General features: G+C 45.0%; 1 protein-coding gene across 8 annotated transcripts in view; it reads right to left on the bottom strand.

The window, feature by feature from the left end:
- Positions 1-27,001, bottom strand: part of LOC140388492 (nck-associated protein 5-like) — a 1,019,364-nt gene that overhangs the window by 454,547 nt on the left and 537,816 nt on the right. For all 8 annotated transcript variants that reach the window (XM_072472774.1, XM_072472791.1, XM_072472783.1 and 5 more), the window contains one exon: positions 2,265-2,355. In XM_072472774.1, coding sequence (XP_072328875.1) covers positions 2,265-2,355 — 91 coding nt within the window. The remainder of the gene's footprint in view (positions 1-2,264; positions 2,356-27,001) is intronic.

The raw sequence follows: 27,001 nt of genomic DNA, 5'->3' as shown, positions 1-27,001 counted from the left end.
CACCCCCAATCCTCCCAGCAACCCCCTCGCTAACTTTCGATGTAATCCAATTCTCGAAAGTGCATAATGAATAAAACCTCTCCACCCTTTAGCACTTTAGCAAAACTCCTGATAAATTGCTACTGCAGCTTAGACCACAGAGTTTAAAGTCATGGAATAGTTCAGGCAGGTTGAGCTTCTGCAGTAGATGTAGGGCAGAATTCTCCGGCTATTGCTAATGACAGGATTCTCTGGTCCCAACGGCAGCGCACACCATCCCCCCTGCCGCCATCCCACCTGCCCCCCTCCCCACGCAGGTTTCCCGGCGCCGTGGGGTGTCTTCAATGGTAAACCCCATCAACAGCGGCAGGAACTGAGAATCCCGCCACCAGCGAATGGCGCGCCGCCTCCCATTGCAGAGAAGCATGTGGCTGGGGAGGCCAGGGCATCCAGTCCCTACGGTTTCCTCAACAGGGAGAAGGAAAAAGTTGCTTTATGTGATGCTGCAAGAGAATGCAGCGCAGTGATTGACAAAGAGTCTCAAGGGTCAGTATTAGACCTTTGTTGCTGATATGTCCATAAATAATTTGGAAGTGCAGTTCATGTTTGTGGATGATGCAAAACTGTTGAGGCTGCAAAATACAGGGAAACAAATGGGCCAAATACAGAGTGATCTGAAAAGATTTGGGGACTGAGCCAGAGAAACATACATAGTAAATAGAAGCAGGAGGAGGTCAGTTGGCCCTTCCAGCCTGCTTTCATTCATTATCATGGTTGATCATCAAGTTCAATGCCGTGCTCCTGCCTCCCCTCCTCCCCCTCTCTCTCCCCCCCCCCCCCACCCCCCACCCGCCGTGGTATTATCACAAATGTAGGAATTGCAAGGGTTAATGAAATGTCTAAGAACAGCCACTTGAGGGAACTACAGTTACAAGTATACAAGACATTAATGCTAAGCCTTGTGGGGGGAGGGAAGTAAAGGAGTTAGCTAGAGACATACTGAAGGAAAGATAGTGTGAGTAAGAGCAGAACATAGTTTATAACAGTACAGAGATTAGTTATAGATGAGTGTAGATTATATGTTAATAATCAACTGTGTATTATTTAGGAGTACATGTCAAATCCAAATTAGTGGTGCTAATAGATTTATAGCTTTGTTCATGTTCAAGCTATTTTGTGGTCTTTGTGAACACTACTCCAACCATCCTGAATTTAGCAACACAAAGAACACCACACCCCCCATATCCCTTGACCCTTTCAGCCCCAAGAGCTATATTTAATTCCTTTTAAACTTTCTGTAACTTTGAAGCCAAAGTTACATAGGCAAGGTATAACTAAATGTCAGGTCAGTGTAAAATGGGAAGGCCAACTGTAAACTGATGATGCAGGTAATAGTAAGAAGCTGGGGTCTGAGACTGGGAGGGACTAGGAAGGGCTTGAGGTGGCCATGAATAATGGATGTACCCTTTAGTAGATGCCAGGTTGAAGGAAGGAGGACCAGAAGGTGGTTGGAGAAACCTGTGGTCTTGTAGTACCCATGAGATGGGGTCTGGGGGGCATGGAATCTGGGATCAGAAACACTTGGGACCTTGGTAAACTGTGAGGCAAGGAAATTGAGTTTGGGGCCATTTGGTAGATGAGAAAGAGAACCTGAATGTTGCAGTGTTAGAGCACGGGCAAGGAGATCCATGGTTGCTGAACGTTTGGATGGCTGAGGTCCATGTTCTGGTGGTGTATTGGGAGCACATTGTGGGAGGGGGAAAGGAACCAGTAAGTTCTGAAAGAGGTCAAACAGAAACGGAATTGAATATTAGGCTTGACACTGACTGCCATTTTAGATTTGGCAAATTCAATCAGGCCCAAGTTAACACAGGTGCACAAGGAGTGCATTGGAACATAGCAGGGGCAACGGCATTGGTGGTTCCATCAGGAATGGCAAATCACTGTGCCTACCATGATAGGGAGCATTTAGGCTAAAAGGTCAATTATTAGCAGCAGGGTGAGGAGAACGCTGAAGCTATTTGAAATTGCTGGACCACAGAACCATGATACAGCTCAGGAGCCCAATGTTGCACTCCTATCCTGGTTAAACTCTGGAGAGAGCAGTGGTATTTTGAAACTGCAACTTCCCAGCCCACTATTTCCAATCTTAATTTGAACCCTTGCAGTCGTTATTTTCAAATGCCACAGTTTCATTTATTTGTAACCCAGTTTATTTGGATATCATAAAACATATACATTTTTCTTCAAAATAACTGAACACAGTGGTTCAAATGGATCAATACCTGACATGCTTTTAAAAGTTCGGCGGTGGCTCCTGCACTCTGCCCTAGTATGCCTTGATTCTGGAGTAGATTCCTTACAGTCTCTTCCATCCTGAAACAAAGTAAAATACTTAGTTATTCGTAAATCCTTTTTTTAACCATCTTTCTTTCTGTCATTGACACGCGCTGTCCCTGTGACAGATACCATTGAGCGCCAGGCAGGCAGCCTCTGCTAATGGCACTTTGGACTAGTTATTCAGAGGCACATTGAAGAAAAAAAGATAACTTTTTCGATTTTTACTTTGGCCCCAGGAGGCCTTGCCAGTTAGGCCTCCACTGAGTTGCCCCCCAACAGCGACATGAGCAATTTAGAGACCAGATAAAAGGGAACCAGAATACACCACTCCAAATCATTCCACGCATCACAACTCACCTTAGTGGAATTCCCGTCCTTATGGAGCACATTGCATGAAGCTCCACAGTGGATGGTTGAGTACAGAACCGGTTGGGAAAAAAAGCCTCAATTTTAAATCAGAAGTTGAGATTGGGACGTAGCCACCTGTAAGGGCCTAGCGACACACTGCGTGGTATGAAAGCTTAACCCCACATACAGATGACATGACAACTAAAAGTCAAGGAACTTCATTGCCATCTCACTTCGATGCCAGTTGTGTGTTCCTTTGCAGCTAGCAATAGAAACAACTGCAATAAATGGAGTTTAAACCAAAGAAACACTCAGCATCATAGAAGAAAGCACATTTCATGCTGGCTGGTCCTAAAGTGACTTTGTGACATCCGGCATTCGGGAGATCCTTGTTTAAAGACGTAGTTTCTCTAAAATGCCCTCTTACTGTATGATAAAATTACTGAACATTTAAATGAAACACAGAATTATACAAGGATGCTTTAAATGTAACATATGTATTTTTAATCATTTCCATCTTGGAATTGCATAAACTATTTTCTTTAATCATCTGAACTGCAGGAATACATGTGGTGACACATTTATTTAGTTACTCAGTAGTATTTTACCAGGATTTAAAGTGAACAAGATTAATTCACCTTCCATGTTCTTATAATTGTTCAGTTGCTGTGCAAGTACTTTATTGTTAACAGAGCACAACATGAATAGTTGCACCATCTGTTGGCCAAATGTGAATCAGCATAAACCACATCTTATCTCCACTTCAGACAGTAGTACATAGTTTTATGTGACAGAATGGAACAATCCTTGCTCAGAATCTGATCTTAATCAAGTACACCAATGCTCAGAAACATCTATGTATACCATAAAGGTACCGAATGGTTTAAGAGGGGGTTGAAATGTAAAATTAAATTTACGGTCGAAACGGCCAGTGGTTTTGCATTGAGGATTTTAAAAGCAAATTTTTGCCAAGCCACCTTGATGAAATGTAATCCTTTTTCCAATGGAAGATTATATAATAATAATCTTTATTGTCACAAGTAGGCTTGCTTTAACACTGCAATGAAGTAACATTAACACTGCAATGAAGTTACTATGAAGAGCCCCTAGTCACCTCATTCCGGCGCCTGTTCGGGTACACCGAGGGAGAATTCAGAATGTCCAAATTACCTAATAGCACGTCTTTCGGGACTTGTGGGAGGAAACCGGAGCACCCGGAGAAACCCACGCAGACATGGGGAGAACGTGCAGACTCCTCACAGTGACCCAAGCAGGGAATCAAACCTGGAGCTGTGAAGCAACAGTGCTAACCACTGTGCTACCATGCTGCCCATTAAAGCAAACATTTGTAACCGTTTTCACTGGAAGAAACATAACAGCTTAAAAGAAAACAATAATAGAACTGCAACAGCCACATTCAAACAGGATGCTGGCCTGAACAAGAGCTCCTAACCATCCCAGAATATCCAGGGTGGGAGAATGTCACCTTATTTAAAAAATAGTGGCAGGTGCCCATGTTATTGTGGATGATTGTTGGGTAGTCACCACTGGAATGGGTAAGAGAAAAGTGACAAATAACCAGTCACTTGTGTTACCAGTCACTTCGTCTCTTGCTGGAGCCCCTTTTGTCAGGGTCTGAGAAAATTACTTCTGCCAATATTTTGATGGGGATCTAAGATCACTAGACTTCTTAACCAGCAGAGTTGGTTGCTCTCCACTACTCCTATGTGTTCCCCTTGATATCCTGAAAATTAAATTTTTACCCATTAACCGTTTAAATTCCCGGGAATACAACCCTTGTTTGCGTCAGGGACGATCAAACAGCCCCAGCAAGGGCAAGATCCAAATTAACATATTTAAGTGAGCTATTAGGCTCATTTAAATATGGCGGCACCCTTCTCCTGAGGCCCGGGAATGATGGCCGGTGCCTGGGAGACTTTGTCATGGGGCCGTTTAGCACTGGTCCACACAGATGTGTAACAGGCATAATGGCAGCTGAGGGAGGGAAAGGGGGGGGGGGAAGAGATCTTCCGGGGCATCAGAAGCCCCCAGGTGGTCGAGCGCTGGGCAGGGTGGTTCCTTGCCACTCCTGGCACCTGGGCACAACCAGCCTGTCACCTTGGTACTGCTATCTGGACACCTGGTTGGCTGTCAGGGACACTGACAGTGCCAAAGTGCACGGTTGCCAGGTTGTCTGTACCCGGGATCAGGCCTGGGGGTACCTTGCCCTCAAGAGGTGGGGTGAGGGGGGCTCAAGGACCCCTAAGAGGCAAGTTGGGACAGTGGGTAGGGGGAGGGGTCTAGAGACCACAGAGGGGTGTCCGAGGGAAGTCCAGAAGTCGATCTATGCTTGCTCTGGCAAGCTGAGTTCATCAGTACAAGGTGTGAGGTAAGTGTAGCCTTTAGCGGCCATTCCTTGCCAAGGCCAAAATCAAGTGCCATTTGATAGCAGAGTCATTTTTGGCATTTTCTCGCCCAAAACGAGACTCTGTTTTTTGATGTTAAATCGCCCCTGTAATCTCCTTGTAATTTATCCTCATTGCTTTTTTTCGATGTTAAATCGCCTGTAATCTCCCCTTGTAATTTATTCTTGTTGTTATTGCTTTTTGCCTTCTGTGCTCTATAATTCTGGAGATAAGACCGAGAATTCCATTCTCTCTTTTTATGTCTTTGTCAACCTGAGGTAATGGCTTTAATATCCTGTGAAGCTGCATCCCAAGTCCCACCGTTCTTTACCAGCATCAAGCCAACTTCCATTCACAGTACAATTGCTGCTTTAGAGCAGTATTTTTAATTTCTCCCCCCCCCCCCGGTACTCTTTTACCAACCAGCCCGACCACGCTGTCCGACCTTCACAACACACCATTTTCACTTCCCTTTAATGCTTCAGGTGAACCTGCTTGATCGTCGTGATCTCACTTGCTTTATCGTCAATTTTACATTCCTGCTAAAGACAACAGCTGATGAAGTTCTTGCTGAATCGCTTGAAAAAAATCTGGAGGTTTGATCTCGAACTCATCTTCAAATGCCGATGAAGTTTGGAGGGTTTTACACTTTGATTTACATATAACACATGCACATGGGTTTTGCATCCTGATTGCAGTGGTACAATTAACAAGAAATCATCTTTATATTTCAGTTTTTTCTTTGTTTAAAATGATCCATCTTCAGTTCTTCACGCTCCTGTTGCCTTGCTTGCTCGCAGCTAGAAAATTGAGAAGTCTCTCCGCCATGATTTGGCTCCAAAATCACAGACATACAGGGCGTGACATCAGTGGATGTGCCAGGTGCATGATGTGCTCTCTCCTGCCTATTCTGGCCAGAAATCAGCATTGTTCAATATGAAAGTCGATCACCACCGGCATTCCCAATTTACAGAATCACTACAGTGCAGAAGGAAGCCATTCAGCCCATCTAGTCTGCACAGACCCTTCGAAAGAACACTCTACCTATGTCCACTCCCCCGCCCACCCCACTCTATCCCCATAACCTAACCCGCAAACCCTAGACATTATCATGGCCAATCCACCTAACCCACACATCTTTGGACTGTGTGAGGAAACCGGAGCACTGGAGGTAACCCGCATACAGAGAGAACATATAAATACCACACAGACAGTGACCCAAGGCTAGAAGTGAACCCCAGGTCCCTGGTGCTGTGACGCAGCAGTGATAATCACTGTGCCACCCATTTAAAATCCCAACGTGACCTTTGGGTGCTTCTTCCATGATCGTCAGTACCGCAACTGATCACTTCGCGGCCCTCCCGAAGCCTGCCCACGACCCACCCACGGATCACGACCCACAGTTTGAAAACCCCTGCTTTAGAGTATGTCAACATACTTACTGACATATCTGTCCCATTTTAGAACAAAAACATATTAGCCCATCTCATCAATATACCTTTGCTGCTTTTTTCACTCTGCAAAAGAATTAACTGCACCTCCTAGCTTCCTATTTTCTACAGTTTACATTTTCTCCCTTCTAACTAATTTTAATCCTGCCTGCTATCCTCCCCATAATTCTATATTCTGACTCTTCTCGAATCTGGTATCATAATGAAGCTTTCCCTAAATGTAATTCTCCCAAAGAATTTTACATTGTGAAACTCATTACATTATCCATACGTGCTACTTGATGGCTAGCTCAGTTGGCTGGATGGCTGATTTGTGATGCAACGCCAAAAGCACGGCTTCAACCCCCGTACTGGCTGAGGTTATCCATAAAGGCCCTGACTTCTCAACCTTATTCCTGGCCTGGGGTGTGGTGACCCTCGGGTTTAATTACTACCAGTCAGCTTTCTTTCAAAAGGGGAAAGCAGTTCTCGGGAACCATGGGACCCGGGTTCGATTCTGACTTTGGGTGGCTGCCTGGGTGGAGCTTGCACATTCTCCCCGTGTCTGCGTGGGTTTCCTTCGGGTGCTCGGGTCCTTCGGGTGCTCCGGTTTCCTCTTGCAATCCGAAGGTGTGCAGGTTAGGTGAATTGGCCATGCTAAATTGCATCTTAAGTGGAGGTTATGGATTACAGGGATAGGGCAGGAGACAGGGCCTAGGTAGGGTGCTCCTTTGGAGGGTCGGTGCAGACACACTGGGCCAAATAGCCTCCTTCTGCACTTTGGAGATACATGATTCTATGATTATGGTGAATTTCACAATCACGTGTAAATACTTTGGGCACAATCCAACAGTCTCAACACGCCCAACTCGGGACGCAACGAGGCCGGTAAATCTTGCGAGATATCTCTCGCGAGATTTACAAAGCTTGTTATGCTTCATGAGAGCTAAGGAGATTTGCATACTTAAACCTGCAGTTAAGCTCACTTAAATATGTTCGCGCCGGAGTTACCCAAAGGCGCAGGATCCAACGGCCTCGCCTCGGAGACCCCGAGCAGGTTCCATTTAGCACTGGTTCCCACAAATGTGGACCAGGTGTACCGGCACTTGGGGGGGATCTCCGAGGTGATCGGGGGCCGGTGGGTGGTCAGGCTCTTGGAAGGGCACTACCCTGCCAGCGCAATGCCATCCAGGCACCGTAGCAGTGCCAGCCTGGCACTTGGCAGTGCCACCCGGGCACCATGACAATGCCAGCCAGGTGCCACCCTGGTAATGCCAAGGTGCCTGGGTGGACTGACAGGCTGGCTGCGGCACTGCCAATATGCCCAGGTGGTACCTTGGCCACATCGGGGATCGGACCTGGGGGTGCCCTCCCCTTATGACATGGGGCTTGAGGACCCCCTAGTTGTTAACTTGGGGGTGGTTTCCAGAGGCTGCAGTTTTTAAAACGACGCCCCGATCACTTCTTGCACTCTTGAGCTTAGCTCCTGGAGTGCAGGAATGAGCCTAAGTGTGGCCTCGGCAGGTCGTTCCTTGCCGGGGCTCGGAGAAGAAGCGGAGTCTCGTTTAATAGCGGCGTCGATATTGGCGCTAAAAGTCCCGGGAAACATCCGGCTATTTGCACCCAAAACAGGACACTTTCTTTTCCATTAAAGTGCAATTTATCTTTATCTAAACATGTGGCAATTCTTCCTTCGAGACTAATATTTTCCCAAGTACATTGAAACATACGTAAAGAATAGAAGTGCAGGAGGAGGCCAATCAGCCCTCCGATCCTGCTCCACTATTCTATGATCATGACTGATTATCAAGTTCAATACCCTGACCCCACCTTCCCCCACATCCCTTGATCCCTTTAGCCCCAAGAGCGGTGTCTAATTCCTTCTCGAAATTACACAATGTTTTCGCCTCAACTACTTTTTGTGGCAGTGAATTCCACAGATTAACCACTCTCTGGATGAAGAAATTTCTCCTCACTTCAGTCCTAACAGGTTTATCCCTTATTCTCAAACTATGAGCATTTGACAAAGTCCCTCATGGTAGACTGGTACAAAAGGTGAAGTCACACTGGATCAGAGGTGAGCTGGCAAGATGGATACAGAACTGGCTAGGTCATAGAAGGCAGAGAGTAGCAATGGAAGGGTGCTTTTCTGATTGGAGGGCTGTGACTAGTGGTGTTCCGCAGGGTTCAGTGCTGGGACCTTTGCTGTTCATAGTATATATAAATGATTTGGAGAAAAATGTAACTGGTCTGATTAGTAGGTTTGCGGACGACACAAAGGTTGGTGGAATTGCGGATAGCGATGAGGACTGTCAGAGGATACAGCAGGATTTAGATCGTTTGGAGACTTGGGTGGAGAGATGACAGAAGGAGTTTAATCTGGACAAATGTGAGGTAATGCATTTTGGAAGGTCTAATGCAGCTAGGGAATATACAGTGAATGGTAGAACCCTCAAGAGGATTGACAGTCAGAGAGATCTAGGTGTACTCGTCCACAGGTCACTGTAAGTAGCAATAGAGGTGGAGAAGGCAGTCAAGAAGTCATACGGCATGCTTGCCTTCATTGGCCGGGGCATGGAGTATAAAAATTGGCAAGTCATGTTGCAGCTGAATAGACCCTTAGTTAGGCCACACTTGGAGTATAGTGTTCAATTCTGGTCGCCACACTACCAGAAGGATGTGGAGGCTTTGGAGAGGGTGCAGAAGAGAGTTACCAGGATGTTGCCTGGTATGGAGGGCATTAGCTATGAGGAGAGGTTGAATAAATGTGGTTTGTTCTCACTGGAACGACAGAGGTTGAGGGGCAACCTGATAGAGGTCTATAAAATTATGAGGGGCTTAGACAGAGTGGATAATCAGAGGCTTTTTCCCAGGGTAGAGGGGTCAATTACTACGGGGCATAAGTTTAAGGTGCGAGGGGCAAGGTTTAGAGGAGATGTACGAGGCAAGTTTTTTTTTTAACACAGAGGGTAGTGGGTGCCTGGGACTCGCTGCCGGAGAAGGTGGCGGAAGGAAGGACGATAGTGACTTTTAAGGGGCGTCTTGACAAATACATGAATAGAATGGGAATAGAGGGATATATACCCCGAAAGTGTAGAAGATTTTAATTTAGACAAGCAGCATGGTCGGCGCAGGCTTGGAGGGCCGAAGGGCCTGTTCCTGTGCGGTACTTTTCTTTGTTATTTGATCCCTAGTTGTGTACTCCCCCACCATTGGGAACATTCTTTCGGAATCTACCCTGTCTAAACCTGTTAGAATTTTATAAGTTTCTGTGAGGTCCCCTCACACTCACCTCAACTCCAATGAATATGATCCTAACCGATTTTGTCTCTCCTCATATGACAGTCCCGCCATCACAGGAAACAGCCTGGTAAACCTTCGCTGCACTCCCTCCATAGCAAGAACATCCTTCCTCAGATAAGGACACCAAAGCTGCACACAGTACTCGAGGTGTGATCTCACCAATTCCCTGTACAATTGCAGTATAACATCTCTATTCCTCTACTCAATCCCTCTCGCTATGAAGGCCAACATGCCACTTGCCTTCTTCACTGCCGACTGTACCTGCTTACTTTTACCGACTGATGCACAAGAACACCAAGGTCTCGCTGACACCCATGGATTTACACCCATTCAAATAATAATCTGCCTCCCTATTTTTGCTACCAAAGTAGATAACCTTAGATTTATTCAGATTATACTGCATCTGCCATGCATATGCCCACTCACTCAGCCTGTCCAAATCCCGCTGAAGCATCTCTGCATTCTCCTCAGAATTCACCCTTCCACCCAACTTTGTATCATCTGCAAATTTGGAGATAATACATTTTGTTCCCTCGTCCAAATCATCAATATCTAAACAGTTGAGGTCCTAGCACATATCTCTGCAGTACCACTCATCACTGCCTGTCAATCAGAAAAAGATCCATTTATTCCAATTTTTTGCTTCCTGTCTGCTAACCAGTTTTCTGTTCATCTCAAGACACTACCCGTAATCCCATACGCTTTAATTTTACATATTAATCTGCAACACGAGACCTTGTTGAAAGCCTTCTGAAAGTCTAAATGAACCACATCCACCGGGCAGCACGGTAGCATTGTGGATAGCACAATTGCTTCACAGCTCCAGGGTCCCAGGTTCGATTCCGGCTTGGGCCACTGTCTGTGCGGAGTCTGCACATCCTCCCCATGTGTGCGTGGGTTTCCTCCGGGTGCTCCTGTTTCCTCCCACAGTCCAAAGATGTGCAAGTTAGGTGGATTGGCCATTCTAAATTGCCCTTAGTGTCCAAAATTGCCCTTAGGGTGGGGTTACTGTGTTATGGGGATAGGGTGGCGGTGCTGACCTTGGGTAGGGTGCTCTTTCCAAGAGCCGGTGCAGACTCGATGGGCCGAATGGCCTCCTTCTGCACTGTAAATTCTATGATAATTCTATGATCTCACTGGTCAACTCTACTAGTTACATCTTCAAAGAATTCCAGTAGATTTGGCAAGCTTGATTTTCCTTTTGTAAATCCATGCTGATTTTGTCTGATTACACCACTGCTTTCCAAATGCTGTGCTATGAAATCCTTGATCATGGACTCTAGCAACTTCCCTACTACCGACGTTAGGCCCACTCATCTATAGTTCTCTGTTTTCTCTCTCTCCCTTTTTGAACAGCCACCCTCCAATCTGTAGGAGCCATTCCAGAATACCAAGAATTTTGGAATGATCGCCAATGAATCTACTATTTCTAGGGCTACTTCCTTTGGTACTCTGGGATGAAGATTAGTGGCGTACCACAGGGATCCATGCTGGGCCTCCTATTGTTTGGCATTTATATAAATGACATAGATGACTATGTGGAGGGTCGGATCAGTAAGTTAGCAGATGACACAAAGATTGGCCAGGCGGGTAACAATGAGGTTGAGTGTCTTGGATCACAGGAGGATATAGATGGGATGGTCAAATAGGCGGATAAGTGGCAGATCGAATTTAACCCTGAAAAGTGTGAGGTGATACACTTTGGAAGAAGTAATTTAACAAGAAAGTATACTATGAAAGGTCTGACACTGGGCAGTTCCGCTGAACAAAGGGACCTTGGCGAGCTTGTCCATAGATCGCTGAAGGCAAAAGGGCAGGTTAATAGGGTGGTGAAAAAGGCATATGGAACACTCCCTTTGATCAATCGGGTCATAGATTACAAATGCAGGGAGATCATGATGGAGCACGATAGAACTTTGGTGAGTCCACAGCTGGAGTACTGTGTGCAGTTCTGGTCGCCACAGGAAGGACATAAATGTACTAGAGTGAGTGCAGAGAATATTCACCAGAATGTTGCCTGGGATGGAACATTTGAGTTACAAAGAGAGTTGGATAGGCATGAGTTGTTGTTGCTGGAGCAGAGAAGACTTCAGGTTGACCTGATGTGTACAAGATTATGGGGGGCATGGACAGGGTGGATAGGGAGCAGCTGTTCCCCTTAGTTGAAAGGTCAGTTATGAGGTTACACAAGTTCAAAGTGAGGGGTGGAAGGTTTTGGGGGGATTTGAGGGGAAACTTTTCACCCAGAGAGTGGTGACGGTCTGGAATGCACTGCCTGGGAGGGTGGTAGAATCAGGATGCCTCCCATCTTTTAAAAAGTACCTGGATGAGTCCTTGGCACACCATAACATTCAAGGCTATGGGCCAAGTGCTGGCAAGTGAAATTAGGTGGGCAGGTCTGGGCCTTTCATGCATCGGCGCAGGCCCGAAAAGCTGAAGGGCCTCTTCTCCACTATAGTATTCTGTGATTCTGTGTTTCTGTGATTATCAGGACCTGATTTATCCGCCTTCAATCCCATTAATTTTCCTGAAACCATTTCTCTACTAATAGTAATTTTCTTCAGCTTCTCACTAAAACTTGTGTTTCTCAGGATTTCTGGTACATTATTCATGTCTTCCTTTGTGAAGACAGAAGCAAAATAAGAATTTAGTTTCTCAGCCATTTCTTTGATCCCGTTATGAATTTCCCCATTTCCGACTGTAAGCGGCCTCTATTAGTTTTTAATCAATCTTTTTCTCTTTACATACCTATGTAACCTTTACAGTCAGTTTTTATGTTCTCTGTTTTACTTTCATATTGCATTTTCTCCTTCTTAATCAATCAATCTCTTGGTCTGCCTTTGCTGAATTTTAAACTGTTCCCAATCCTCAAGACTATTGCTTTTCCTTGCTAATTTGTATGCCTCTTCTTTGAACGTAATATTATCTCTAATTTCCCTTGTAAGCCATGTTGGGTCACAGTTCCCTTTCTACTCTTGGGCCAAATAGGAATAAACAACTTTTGGAGTTCACCTCTTCGTTCCTTGAATGCCTGCAATTACCTGTCCAGATTTAAACTAACAAGCAATTAGCCATGTTAACTGTGAACCGTTTTTTTAAAATGGGTACTACTTTGGCCACTTCCAATCTTGCCAGGGAACATCCATACCTAGACAGGTCTGAAATAGGTGTTATTTTCAACTGTGTTGACTGAGAAGTAACCTGATAAAATGCACCATCCACTCATTATAGAACTCTACCTATTTTTCTAGTAATTTCAACAGAATGAAAAGTAGATGGCGTCGAAAACAGGCATGCTTCTCCCCTTCTCGGAGAGTCACCTATCTTTGCTCCTCCGCTGCCTGTGCCCTCTCTCCCTATGGGTATGACAACCTATCCAAACGCACCTTCCATGACATGTTGGATTTTCTCCATCTCATTATCAAATTCTAACATTTTGAGCTCAAGCAATGAGTTGGCAATAGTTCCCCCGCATGTTTGCCCAGGTACAGCTCAGTGTTTCAAAGCTCCAACATCATGCAGGTATATTCCTGCCATGTTCATGTTTAGTTTGTTCTACCATAAGGGGCAGCACGATGGCGCAGTGGTTAGCACTGCAGCTTCACAGTGCCAGGGCCCTGGCTTCAATTCTGGCCTTGGGTGACTGTGTGCAGTTTGCACGTTCTCCCAGTGCCTGCGCGGGTTTCTTCCGGGTGCTCCGGTTTCCTTCCACAGTTCAAAGATGTGGTTAGGTGGATTGGCCATGCTAAATTGCCCCAGAGTGTCCAGTGATGCGCAGGTTAGGTGGGATTATGGGATAGGGCAGGGCAATGGGTCTAGGTCGGGTGCTCTTTCAGAAGGTCAGTGCAGACTCGATGGGCCGAATGGCCTCCTGCTGCACTGTTGGGATTTTATAATTCTATGATGTGACTTGTATTATTTATGTAGGAATGAGCTCGCCTACTTGGCACCTTCTACCCCTCTGTGCCAAATTCCAACTTTAACCAAACTGCTATTTTAGCAACCATGGGTTGGATTCTCCAATACTGACGCCAAAATCATGTTCGGCAATCGGGCGGAGAATGGATTTTTGCGCCGAAATCGGGGCTGACGGCAGTTTGACACTGGTCCGCCATGCTCCGCCCCCTCCAAACTGGCGTCATCGTGACGCGGCCACACTCCGCTAGCGCGTCATCGCCGGCCCATCCGCGATGCTCCCACCCCCCCCCCCCCCCCCCCCCAGATGGGCCCAGTTCCCGACGGCGTGGGACACGTGCGGTCCCAACCGTGCGGGGACCCGACGTGACGGCCGCTGACTGTGTCCAGCACCGTCACACTTGGCCAGGATCTGTGCCGCTGCCCGGGAGGCTTCTGCAAGGGCTGGGAGGACTGGTGGTGGGTGGCCAGGGGGTGGCCAGGGGTCACGGTTTGCGGGTTAAGTTACGCCCATGGCCGGTGCCATGTTGTACGGTGCGACTGCTGCAGGTCGTCAGCCATTCGCATGCATGACCTGGGCCATTCTCCGCCCGTTTTCTGCATGGGAGGCGGGAGTTTCACACGGCGCCGGTGCTAGCCGCTCACCGGTACCGGAATCAGTGAGGGATTCATGCTGATTTACCGGTCGTGAAACATCATGGGCCCTAAGCCGGGGTCGGTACTTAGCCTCAGGAACTGAGAATCCAGCCCCATATTCTTGGGCACTTTTACCACCTCAATCCACTGGCAGCTTTCTCTGTGAATGTAACCTTGCCTCACACAATAATCTCTTTTTAAAAATATACTTTTTCGGCTTAAAGTTTCAATTGATCAGTTGTTCCCCAACCACGCAGAATCCAATGTTTTAGAATCAGAGATAAGTGCTGCCTGTCATAGCCCCATTGTGACTAATTTATTCACTTTTCTGTATCAACCACAGCTTCTCTTAACAGCTCGCTGCAGCCTGCTACAAGTTGCTGCATTGGCAGATTTTTACAATTCCCAGCCAAGTGTGCCAAACTCTCTCTCCTATGCCTGTGGCATAATCAAATAGAAGATAAAGAAAGACTTTCAGATACACATTCATGACTACAAGATGTCTCAGAGCACTTTACAACATTGTGATGTTTTTTGACGTGTGGTCACTGTTGTAATGTAGGAAACGTGGCAGTCAATTGTCACACAAGAAGTTTCCACAAACTCCAAAGTGATAAAGATCAGTAATCGGTATCTGTCATGTAGATTGAGGGGTAAATATTGGCCAGGTCACCTGGCATAACACCCCTACTCTTCTTCAAAATAGTGTCACGCTTGGATCTTTTATATCCAACCGAGCAGACATACGGGGGGGCGGGATTCTCTCAGGGCCACGGAGGGCCGGAGAATTGCCGGGCCGGGCACGATTCACGCGGCGCTACCCCGCCGATTCTCCGGTCACCAGCGTATCAGCGCCGGTGCGATTCTCCGCCCGGGATGGGCCAAGTGGCCGCCAAAAAAGCCCAAGTCCTGCCGGCACCATTCACATCTGGTCTTACCTGGTGGGACCTCGCCGTCCATCCTGTCGGGGGCGGCCTGGGGTGGGGGGAGGGGGGGGACACACCGGGGTGGGCCTCCACCGTGGCCCAGCCCACGATCGGGGCCTACCGATCAGCCGGCCGGCCTCTCCTGGTGGGGGCCTCTTTTACTCCGTGCCGGCCCTTGTAGCCCTACACCATGTTGCATCGGGGCCGGTGCGGAGAAGGAAGCTACCGCACATGCACGCATTTGAACCGGTCGCAGTGCGGATGCGCAGACCCGCACCGCCCATTTGACGCCGGTATCAGCAGCTGGAGCGGCGTGGGTCACTCCAGTGAATTGCTGGCCTCCTGTAGGGCAGAGGATCGCTACATTTAGCAGTCCGATGACGCTGTCGTTAAACTCTCCAGTTTTTACGACGGAGTCAACACTCTGCCGTCAGAAGGGAGAATCCCGCCCGGGGTCTCAGTTTAAGGGTCTCAGGATTTCCCACTGAAACCACCCCATGCCGCCGGAAACCCAGGGGCGGGTGGTGCGCTGCTGGCGGGAAAAGCGAATCGCAATAGCCGGAGAATTGCATCCGACATCTCGGGCAGTGCAGTGGCATGGCAGCCTTGATCTTTTGCAAATTAGGGAAAGTGTCATTCATACCTGACAGTCAAAGCACTAGCTTGGGGAGAAATGCTCCCAGTTTCATAATGGTGCACTTGAAAGTGGTATATTTTTCATTGCACTTTTCTACTTGTGGTGCCATGTTTAATGGCCTATTGTATGAGAAAGAAGAGGAAACAAAAAAAGTTTGAGATATGAATATACATAATATATATTCACTTTATCTCCTGAAGGTACAGGAAAAGTTTGCATTTGGTCAGTTCAACTTCATGTTTCCCATAACATTAAGTAATTGCTTTAGAGTAAACAAGCGAGTGCTACCACTTTAGGAGACAGTTTGGGAGCAGTTAGAGCAATACGGATCCTACACTAATTCAACAAAAAAGTGTGAATAATGTGACAAAAATGTAGCATTTTAGTCCAGGATGAACTATATGTTGTATTCTGTATTGCTGGTAGTATCATAGTAAACATACAGGACAAATGTGAATAACAACAGTTTTGCAAGTCATATAAACCATTTTCTTGTATTTCAGGACAAGCACTGCCTGCCTTTGAATTTTCATGGGGATCCATCGAGCAGGTCATTCAAAGTATTTGACACAGATCAATGAATCATGCATCCTTCAGATCAAAAGTGTCATGATATGCAAACATGCAACCAATGAACACTCAGAATAGAACACAACCATTGGGCAGTCAGGACACTCAGAGGTGGCATCACCACAAGGGGGCATAACATAAATCTATAAAAGGGATGAGGCACTCACACCCTGCCTCTTTCCACAGACAGACATCTAGAGAGTTAGACAGGGTTGATCAGCAGCATCACACCCCAGCACGTGGCTTAGAGCAAGCTGGTACAGTTAGAATGAGTTACTACAGTTAGATTAGCAGAGAGTCAAACTCATTTGAGAACTGTGTTAATAGTTCAATAAACACTTTGAACTCATTTCAGAGTCTGGAGCATCCTTTAGTTTCGACTGCATCAAGTAGCAGCCTGTATTATCCGAAGCAGCATAACACAACAAAAAATATTACTTTTGTTATGACCTAGATTTTGCAACAGCAATCATTGTAAGAATGTCAGTACTCACTGTTATTAAATTATCAGAAAAAACTTCAGGCATCCACACATACACAGTGTAATGTGAAAATCAGAAAGATGCTATCCGAGTTCCTCTGCTCCTCCACAAGCTTCACTACATTGGTGTCTCATCGCAAGACTCAGTACATGTAACAAAGTGAAGTTAAACACTAAACATGCCAGGAAAAGTTAGGCTTGTCCATTCAAGTGTAATTTTTTAAAAAAAGTCTGCTAAGTCTTAAAGGCTGCCAGGCAACGTCTCTGACACTGAAAAAAATAATTTTTACAGATGTGGAGTCACTTTCCTTCAGATTTCAATTATTGTTTGAATTTAAAACCACTGTTTTTTTACATTGATTTGCCTCTGTTATCACTCTCCATTGATCCCATCTTCCAAGCCCTCTCTATTTTAGACCATAAGGCGTAGGAGCAGAATTAGGCCATTCAGCCCATCAAGTCTGCTCTGCCATTCAATCATGGCTGATACGTTTCCCCATTCTCCTGCCTTTTCCCCATAAACCCTGATCCCCTTATTAAAAAGAAAAAAAGAGAAAAAAATAAAATATTTTATTGTCACAAGTATGAAGTTACTGTGAAAAGCCCCTAGTCGCCCCATTCCAGCACCTGTTCGGGTAAGCGGGTATGGGAATTGAACCCGCACTTCTGGCCTTGTTCTGCATTTGAAACCAGCCGTCTAGTCCACTGAGTTAAACCAGCCCCTGAGCTAAACCAACCAAGAACCTATCTATCTCTGTCTTGAAGACACTCAGTGATTTGGCCTCCACAGCCTTTTGCAGCAAAGAGCTCCACAGATTCACCACCCTCTGGCTGAAGAAATTCCTTCTCATCTCAGATTTAAAGGATCGTACCTTCAGTTTGAGGCTGTGCCCTCGTGTTCGAGTTTTTCTTACTGTAGAAACATCCTCTCCACGTTCACTCTATCCAGGCCTCGCAGTATCCTGTAAGTTTCAATAAGATCCCCCCCTCATCCTTCTAAACTCCAACAAGTACAGACCCAGAGGCCTCAACCATTCCTCATACAAATGACACTTCTTTCCAGGGATCATTCCTCTGAACTTCATCTGGACCCTTTGCAACCCTTGCTATTTTGCTACTGATTTTACATGAATTTAAATTGAATTTAGATTCCCTAATTTGCCTTGGTATGAATCCTTCAATCAGATTGGCCGAGAAGACATGTCATAGTTTGCCCTGCACACACAGGTCCAGATTTCTGGAGAGGATGCAACGTTGTCTGCTAAGTTCAATTCACAGTGGGCAAGTGCAAGTGTAATTAACGGTAAATGATGTTCTTTCATGGCTGACAACAAAATCTGGGCTTCCAAGGATTTTAAATGATTTGTGTTGTGGCTTAGTTTAAGTCAATCAATCTGAACCTGGTGAAGATACTTGTGGTAGTATTTTGCTACCGAAGACCGACTGCATTTCAAGGATTCATTTCAGAGAGACACTTCAAGAAAAGGATTGTTGGTAGTTTTGGTGTTTTGAGGAGACTTAAAGCTGGAATAGCTGTAAATGTATTAGTTTATATTAAATAATATCCACTATGCATGGAATATTTTTCATTGTTTTTTGGTTTATAGCTTGAGCCTCAGTTTTAAAATATTTATAGGAAGTCAAATGATGGCAATTAAGCTCGGGTACTGTGTCGAGTGCTTTTCAGTTCAATTCCCGAGTCTTGTATTTACCTAGATATTGCACAGATGAAAGCACTCTGTTCATTGAGGATACAAGTTTTGATGACAGGCATTGACTGCAAGTGAAATATCGAGCACAAGAGTCCAAACGTGTAACAACCAATACTACAGGGGAAAAAAATAATCATTCGCAAACTCACCCGAGTGTGATGGCTTCAGAAGTACAAATGGCAACTTTAATTCAGACTTCCAGATGTTTAGCAGAGACAATGCAAACTAATGGTCAAAAAAATCTCCTCTCCTCTTCAGTAGTGTCCATCTTTAGCAACAGGAACATCACTACCGTATCCTGATGATGCAATAGTGATTGCCTTTCTTCCCTTACGATTCTGGTCACATCAGTGGTAAAGTGAAATATGCTGTTTTAATTGACACTGCTGCTAATTCAGGAAAGATATAAACGAATCAACTATACAAATTTGTTGCATCTTTTAATTCATCATTTTGACAATGCCATTTTAATAACAACTTTTATTTAATTGCCCTTTAACATAGCAAAATGGTTGAATGCAGCTACCAGGATCTTCATAGGTTGGATTGACATTTTCTAATATTCTTCAGATGACATAAATAGCTGAAAACTGAAGAACGGTTTATAACCTTTAATGGAATGACTAGATCCCTGATGTTTTTGACTGCACTCTGGTGGTCTCTCTCTGGAATTACAGCAAGGACCTGGCAGTATCCTTGATTTTTTTGGATCAGAACTTTCTGTATGAATGCAGCTCAGTTGCCATTTAACATTAAAAAGATATGCACTGGTTTACATCCGGAACTTGAGAAGTTGTTATCCTGATTCTCAAAGATGAGCAGATTATGTACTATGTTCCAGCAAATTAGCCAAAATATCAGGCAGGTATGAGCACTTCTGGCTTCCAGGGGACATAACGCCTTAAAAGGATTGACCCTTAATCCAGGGAAACATTTATGCAGTGATTGTATAGGAGTCTTATGTGCAAAAGCATGACAGCAAAGAGATCTCAGGATGACACAGCCTGATTATGAACAGTTATTAGTGTTGCCTATCTCAACAACAGAGTAATTGTGCCCTCTAACAATCCTGAGATTCATGCTTGTCAAATTAATTGGCTGTCATAAGTTAAACCTCAACAATGTCAGCTGCCCACATTCTCCAAGTCAAGGCGATGTCGTCTGCACCAGTTTGCGGACTGCCAAAGTGCCTGCTGTTCTGTGGGCTTGTGGAGTCCATGGGCCTTGTTTACATGAAATGTTTTAGGCTGCACCCCCTTTTTAATTTCTTAACAAACCTTTTATTAGTTTTGTTTGCACTTCAGCCCCATGCACCTGATCTACGAGCACCCGGTGTAGAGAGGGACGGTGAAAGCGGAGAACCTTCTCGTGAACCTGCTCCTGGCGAATCCTGCTATCTGCAGGTCTAGCCAGGGAAGCGAGGGGGTTGCCCAGCCCGATGGTCTGCCTGTGCTACAGTTTCATTCACGGCCAGATGTCCCTGGAGCAAGAGCATGCGGTGTCCACTGGCACCATTTAATGGGCACCGCAGGATCTGGGGTGCTTTATCAATCCCTTTAATCACCTTCTAATTTAATGTTTTTACGTTACAGTTGATCTTTGCTTTTGGTTGGGCAGGGCCCCTTTAAGGAGTGGTCCTCTTTGCTTTGTCCCTGAATTTCTTTAGTTTAGTCTAATTGGTCGACTTCAAAAGAGCTCAAAATGAAAGAGACATTGTTTACACTGGTTCACGGACTTCCAAGATGCCTGCCTGTAAAAATGTACATATTATGGAAGGGAACGACCAGACAGAAGGCCACAGGCAACTGAGGGCATTGACCGGGGTCAGTCAAGCGATGAAGTTGGAAATGCAGCAAACATGTGAGTGAGCGCTGGCTGCCCAAGAAGGTGAAAGAACGACAGCTTCCAGGACCAGAAGGATAAGAGGTGTTGGAAGGTTCTGAAGGCTACCGGCTGGAAGACAAACCTGACCGTCTCTCTCCCTCTCTCATCCCTCATAGAACTCGGAGTGATCAAGGGATGGAGCCAGTGAAGCTAACGATTCTACTAATAACTGCGCAAATTGTAGGAGGTCATTCATCTTTTTTATGCGTTGAACCGTCCTCTTGGTCATGCTGTGGGCACTGACCAGTGCTGCTACTGTGTCCCAGGCAGGAATGGTGATCTGGCTAGTGGGCCTCCTGCCAACAAGCGGGTAGATTGTGGCCTGCCTCTTCTCCATGGCATCCAGAAATCGAGTTTTCTAGCTGCCCCATCCTCCTGGATCGACTGTGAGCAGCTGTTGTGGAGCGGTTTAAATGTAGTACATTTGAACTGCTCAGATGACCCTGCGGCGGGCAAATCAGATGTTTTGCGCCTCAGGCAGCACATGTTTCACATGGGGAAATCTACCTAAAGATTGTGATCCGCATCGTGCTGCTGGGGCTGGCAGGATTTGTACCAATCTCTGCACGAAAATGCACCCTTTTTTCAGAAAATCCAATCTCTTGACTGATGATTGACATTATAGAAGATAGCTCAAATAGCCATTGTAATGTTACATTTGTTCATCATTTTATGTTACATTTGCTATTTTATTGAAGTATTATCTGTGTGGTAATCTGCCATGACTTCAACAACTTCCAATCTGCAGTCACTCAAGCTCCCCTTACTAAAACTATTTTAAAAGTGAGTAAAATGGTAGCCCTACGTAATCTCTTCCTTTTCTTCTCAGACTCAAGCAAAAGGTTTGAAGGCAAATATCTGGTTGAGTTGAACTTTCTGGTGACCTGCTCCTCTCTATACAATTTGATAGCCAATAGGTACTTAGAAATAAAGATATACCGAATATGTTAAGAGCAGTAATATTGTCCATATCCCTAACATGCATTCGAGAAATCCCTCAAGAGAATGGTCTACAGAATGATGTACAGCATACCTACTTCCAGTAGCTGCAGGAATGACTTTGTTAGTGGGTGAATGAGAAGACGTCAAAACAGAAACGCATTAAACTAAATTAATACTGACAATGTAAAATAGTAAACTTCACAAACCTGAGTCAGTTACAGGGAATGATCTGTTCAGACTGAAATACAAACTTTCCTTATTTCTACGCACAATGTTGTTTTTACTACTTTTCAGCTGACTGAAACTTCCTACCTCTTCAAATTCTTTTTGGCAGGTGCAATCTACCAATAGCATAGCAACATCATGTATTGAAAACAGATGTCAAGTTAAGGCATATAGCTAATTTACTGCAGGAAGATTACCTCTGAGGTAGCACAATGTAAAAGAGGCTGCACCTATTGACAACTTCTGGAAGTCTTGGAAAGCTGCAACAGCCTTCCTTTGCTGAACATGAAACAATGCAGCTTCATAGTTTTCAACAAAAAAAATCTATAGTTTCGAGCATCGTTTTGAAATCTGGTACTAAATATTTAAGTCAAAAGTGCACAGGAAATTGCTTCATAGATGGTGTCAGACAGCAGGAGATTTTGAATATGACTTTAAGTGGTAATACTGTAAAAATCAACAAATCTAAAAGAGTTTTGTCACGAACGGAGCATTACAATTACTCTTATGGGCGGCACAGTGGTTAGCATTGTTGTTTCACAGCTCCAGGATCCCAGGTGCGATTCCTGGCTTGGGTCACTGTCTGTGCGGAGTCTGTAAGTTCTCGCCGTGTGTGTGTGCGCGCGTTTCCTCCGAGTGCTCCGGTTTCCTCCCACAGTCCAAAGAAACGCAGGTTAGGTGGATTGGCCATGTTAAATTGCCTTTAATGTCCAAAAAGGTCAGGTGGAGTTACTGGGTTATGGGGATAGAGTTGCGGTGTGGGCTTAAGTAGGGTGCTCTTTCCAAGGGCCGGTGCAGGCTCGATGGGCCGAATGGCCTCCTTCTGCACTGCAGATTCTATGACCTGTGACCATAAAGTGCCATATGTTTTCACATTCAAGTATCTCCTTATGCCTATTGAAAATTTTCTTTACTTTTGTATCACATTTCAAAGTTCAAAATTACTTTTAAAGCTATTGGGTGAGATCCTCTGTCCTCCCCTCAGCGTGTTTCTCGGCGGCGGGAGGTAGACTACCATTGGGTCCTGCCGCCGTCAGCGGGATTTCCCACTGAATCCACCCCATGCCACCAGGAACAGGAACAGCCGGAAGATCACGCCCATTACCTTCTCAGCTGCATCAACTTGAAAATCGCAATCTAAATTTAGTACATATTCAAAATGCAAGTGCAAAAATATAAACTTGAGGCTTTTCCTTTTAAAAAGATTATCAACTGGAAAGTAATGCGTTGATCAAAGCACATTGCTTCCATAGCTGCGGAGCCTGAAATGAGGGGATGTTGATCGAATATTAAATGCAAGTGGCATAGGGCAGGAGAAACATCTTTATAATAATAATAATCTTTATTGTCACAAGTAGGCTCACATTAACACTGCAATGAAGTTACTGTGAATAGGCCCTAGTCGCCACATTCCGCGGAGTGCCTGTTCGTGTACACTGAGGGAGGATTCAGAATGTCTAACTCACCTAATAACACGTCTTTCGGGACTTGTGGGAGGAAACTGGAGCACCCGGAGGAAACCCACGCAGACACGGGGATATCGTGCAGACTCCGTACAGACAGTGACCCAAGCCGCGAATCGAACCTGAAGCCCTGGCGCTGTGAAGCGACAGTGCCAAACCCTGTGCTACCGTACAGCCCAGAGTGGGAGACAGAGCTTTGCATGGGGATTATGAAGGGCCACCGAGATGTGTGGGGAAGTATAGATTAACAAGGGGGAGGGGGTGCATGAGGAGGTCCTTTTAAGCTTACCTTTCAAAAGCTTACCTCATCCAGACTATATTTCACCACATCTCCAAGGTGCTGTGAACCATGACTTTTTGAAAAGCTGGCCAGATTCCACGAAACCTGCGGAGGACTAGGACATGCCTATCCCCACAATGGAGTCAGCTATGTCAGCAGCGCAGGGTGCAGACTCACAACCCAAACCAGCCGCCACCCTTAAAAGACCATGGTGAAAATTGGAAACCTGCGAATGGGGTCCGGAATTCCAGAAATGGGGCCTGGCAGCCATTGTCAACCCGCCACGGAGTCTCCCCGACTCCCAAGCAAATCCCAGCCATTCCATAGTAATTACAACTTTGCAATTTTTACAATACAGCTCAGTTGCACATCTGTCAAAAAGGATATTTGCGTGTATGTGACGTTGGCAGTAGCTTTGCCAGGGGCTGGTTTAGCACAGGGCTAAATTGCTGGCTTTGAAAGCAGACCAAGGCAGGCCAGCAGCACGGTTCAATTCTCATACCAGCCTCCCCGAACAGGCGCCGGAATGTGGCGACTAGGGGCTTTTCACAGTAACTTCATTTGAAGCCTACTTGTGACAATAAGCAATTTTCATTTCATTTCATTTCGTACCTTCTGTACGCTTTGGGAATCAGGGAAGTTATATTTTAAACTTGATAAGCAGGATACTTTGATATTTGTGTAAATATATTTGTGTACATACATTTTAGTTCACTGTTATCTACCAAAGGAACAGACTGCAGCAGACCACACAGGAACACAAAGGATGTGTCTGTTGCTTTTCCTCTTCTAGTTAACGTTGGTTTACACGCTACACTTTTAAGGAATGTTGCTTCGGTTCAATTAGAGTCTACTTTTTAAACACCAACACCTAAATGTAGTTGAAACCTGAAGTAATCATAAACGTAATAAAGCACCACGAACAGTGCACGCAAAGATCGCGAGCACACAAGCACTCTATGTAATTTCACGTAACAACATCAGCTGATGCCTTTATTTAATCCAAATCATGGGTTAGCTCCTAACCCAATTCACATGCCTTCCCAATCTGTTTATTTTTCTTTTACACCATTTAAGTCATCAGCATATAATAATCACATTCTTACTCTCCAGGAAGGACACAAACCTGGCATTGTTCAGTCTGATACATCACTTGTTGTGCAGCTGTTAAACTGGTGTGTGATTTGAGCCCCACATTTTTATCACCACAGGTGAAAAAACATGCAGTACATTAACTGCGTAGCTTGTGTTTATCTTGTTGCAAAATAAACACAAAGTCTTTCATTGCCAAATGTCTCTACGTCTATCTGGAGAGCAAGAAGAAAAGTGAAAGAATATTTTTCAAAGGACATTCCTGGTGCCAGGATTCCAAATAGAAAACAAATATTAGCGTGAGAACTATCTCCTCAGAAAGCAATACTTAAATGTTTATTGCGTAATTATTTTGTCTGACGTGAACTATAATTTTTTCAAAATGTGAAATATTTAGGTATTATATTGTCAGAATATTGCAGCTGGTCAGGAAACCACAGATGGCTCTGCACTCATCCACGAGAAATTATAGCAAGGTCTTTCCCACAGAAAGGCAACAAAACTGTGCCTGCCTGTTTTCATACACCTCTGGTCGTTATTTTAGCAAGGCTTGAATGGAAGACTTCAAGCAGGTCACCGAATCCATCTTTTTAGTCGAGGTAAGATCTATTCCTGTCATGCAGCAAGTGGTTTTAATCTGCAGTGCAGTTCCTGAAAAGATGGTGCAGCTAGATTTAATTGTGACTTTCAAAATGGAACGGGATAAGCACCTCAAGGGGAAGAAAATTCAGTGCTATGAGAAAAGGGCGAGGGAGTAAGGTGAATTAAATTGCTCCTGTGGAGATCGAGCATGAGCTGAAACAGACCAAATGGTCTCCTCTGTGGTGCAACCAATCTTTGATTCTAAAAAAAATGAAGACAACTGAGATATACCCCAAATGTAACAATATCATCTTTGTGCAATATTTTTACAAGTAAATATGGGATAAATTATGTTTAATTAGACGGCTAAACACATGACATTACACCTTTCTACTGTAACTAGTACAAAGTCTTCAAAAGGTGAAGTACTGAATTCTATGCCACCTTAAAATATTTTTTTAATAATAATCTTTATTGTCACAAGTAGGCTTACATTAACACTGCAAAGAAGTTACTGTGAAAACCCCTAGTCGCCACAATCCAGCGCCTGTTCGGGTATACAGAGGGAAAATTCAGAATGTCCAAATTACCCGAAAGCATGTCTTGCGGGACTTGTGGGAGGAAACCGGAGCACCTGGAATAAACCCACACAGACATGGGGAGAACGTGCAGACTCCACACAGATAGTGAGAATCGAAAGCTGGAACCCTGGCGCTGTGAAGCCATAGTGCTAACCACTATGCTACCGTGCAAAGCAAACCAAGTGATCCTGCTTCGGATTACAGGTTTTTAAAAAAACTGTAGCAGAACTAGCTGGCATCTCTATACTTCTTAGAAATATGAAGCATGTTTCGCCATTAGAAAGGAGTTCCCCTTTAACCCCCTCCACTTCTAAGACCGGAGTAGTTCAAAAATGATTTTGCCCCTATTCTACCTATCATAGAATTATAGAAACCCTACAGTGCCGAAGGAGACCATCGAGTCTGCACCAAAACTCTGAAAGAGTATTCCACCCCTAGCTCACTTCCCCGCCCTATCTCAATAATCCCTCAATTTAACCTACACATCTTTTTTGAACATTAAGGGGTCATTTTAGTATGGTCAATCCACCTAGCCTGCACGTCTTAGGACTGTGGGAGGAAACCGGAGCAGAAGGAGGAGACCCACGCAGAGGCGGGGAGAATGTGCAAACTCCACTTAGACAGTCACCCAAGGCTGGAATTGAATCTGGGTCCCTGGGGCTATGAGGCAGCAGTGCTAACCACTGTGCCACCATGCCAATATATATCACCTGCTGTGTATGCACAGAGTGCTGAAACATGCACACATTAATGAATTCAGGTAGAAATGGTAGAGACTCAGGAGGGCAAATCGGTGGTGCCATCCTTTTGCCTGTAATGACTTTGCTTTTGCAGTCATCATTTTACACATCTTACAGTACAGAAGCAGGCCATGTGGCCCAACAGGTCCATGTTGGTGTTTGCTCTTCACACAAGCCTCCTCCCATCCATTTTATCTAATTCCAATAACAAATCATTCTATTCCTTTCTCTCTTATCTTTCCCCTTAAGTGTGTCTATTCTATTTACCTCAACTATTCCTCATGGTAAGGATCGCCACATTTCAATGTTCAATGAGAGAATAAACTTCTCTTGAATTCCCAATGAGAGAATAAACTTCTCTTGAATTCCCGAAACGATTTATCAGTGACTCTTATATTTATGGCCTTTCTGTCTGTCTGGTCTGACTAACAACTGAAAACATCTTTTCAATGCCTGTCCGAATTTTCTCATCTTAAATGTCATCCCACAGACTCATTTCTGTTTTATAAAGAGGCACAACCTGCCCAATC

This window comes from Scyliorhinus torazame, chromosome 2 (assembly GCF_047496885.1).
Source record: "Scyliorhinus torazame isolate Kashiwa2021f chromosome 2, sScyTor2.1, whole genome shotgun sequence".
NCBI classification, from domain to species: domain Eukaryota; kingdom Metazoa; phylum Chordata; class Chondrichthyes; order Carcharhiniformes; family Scyliorhinidae; genus Scyliorhinus; species Scyliorhinus torazame.
Note: the sequence above shows the minus strand (reverse complement) of the source record. Positions and strands in the feature narration are given on the sequence as shown.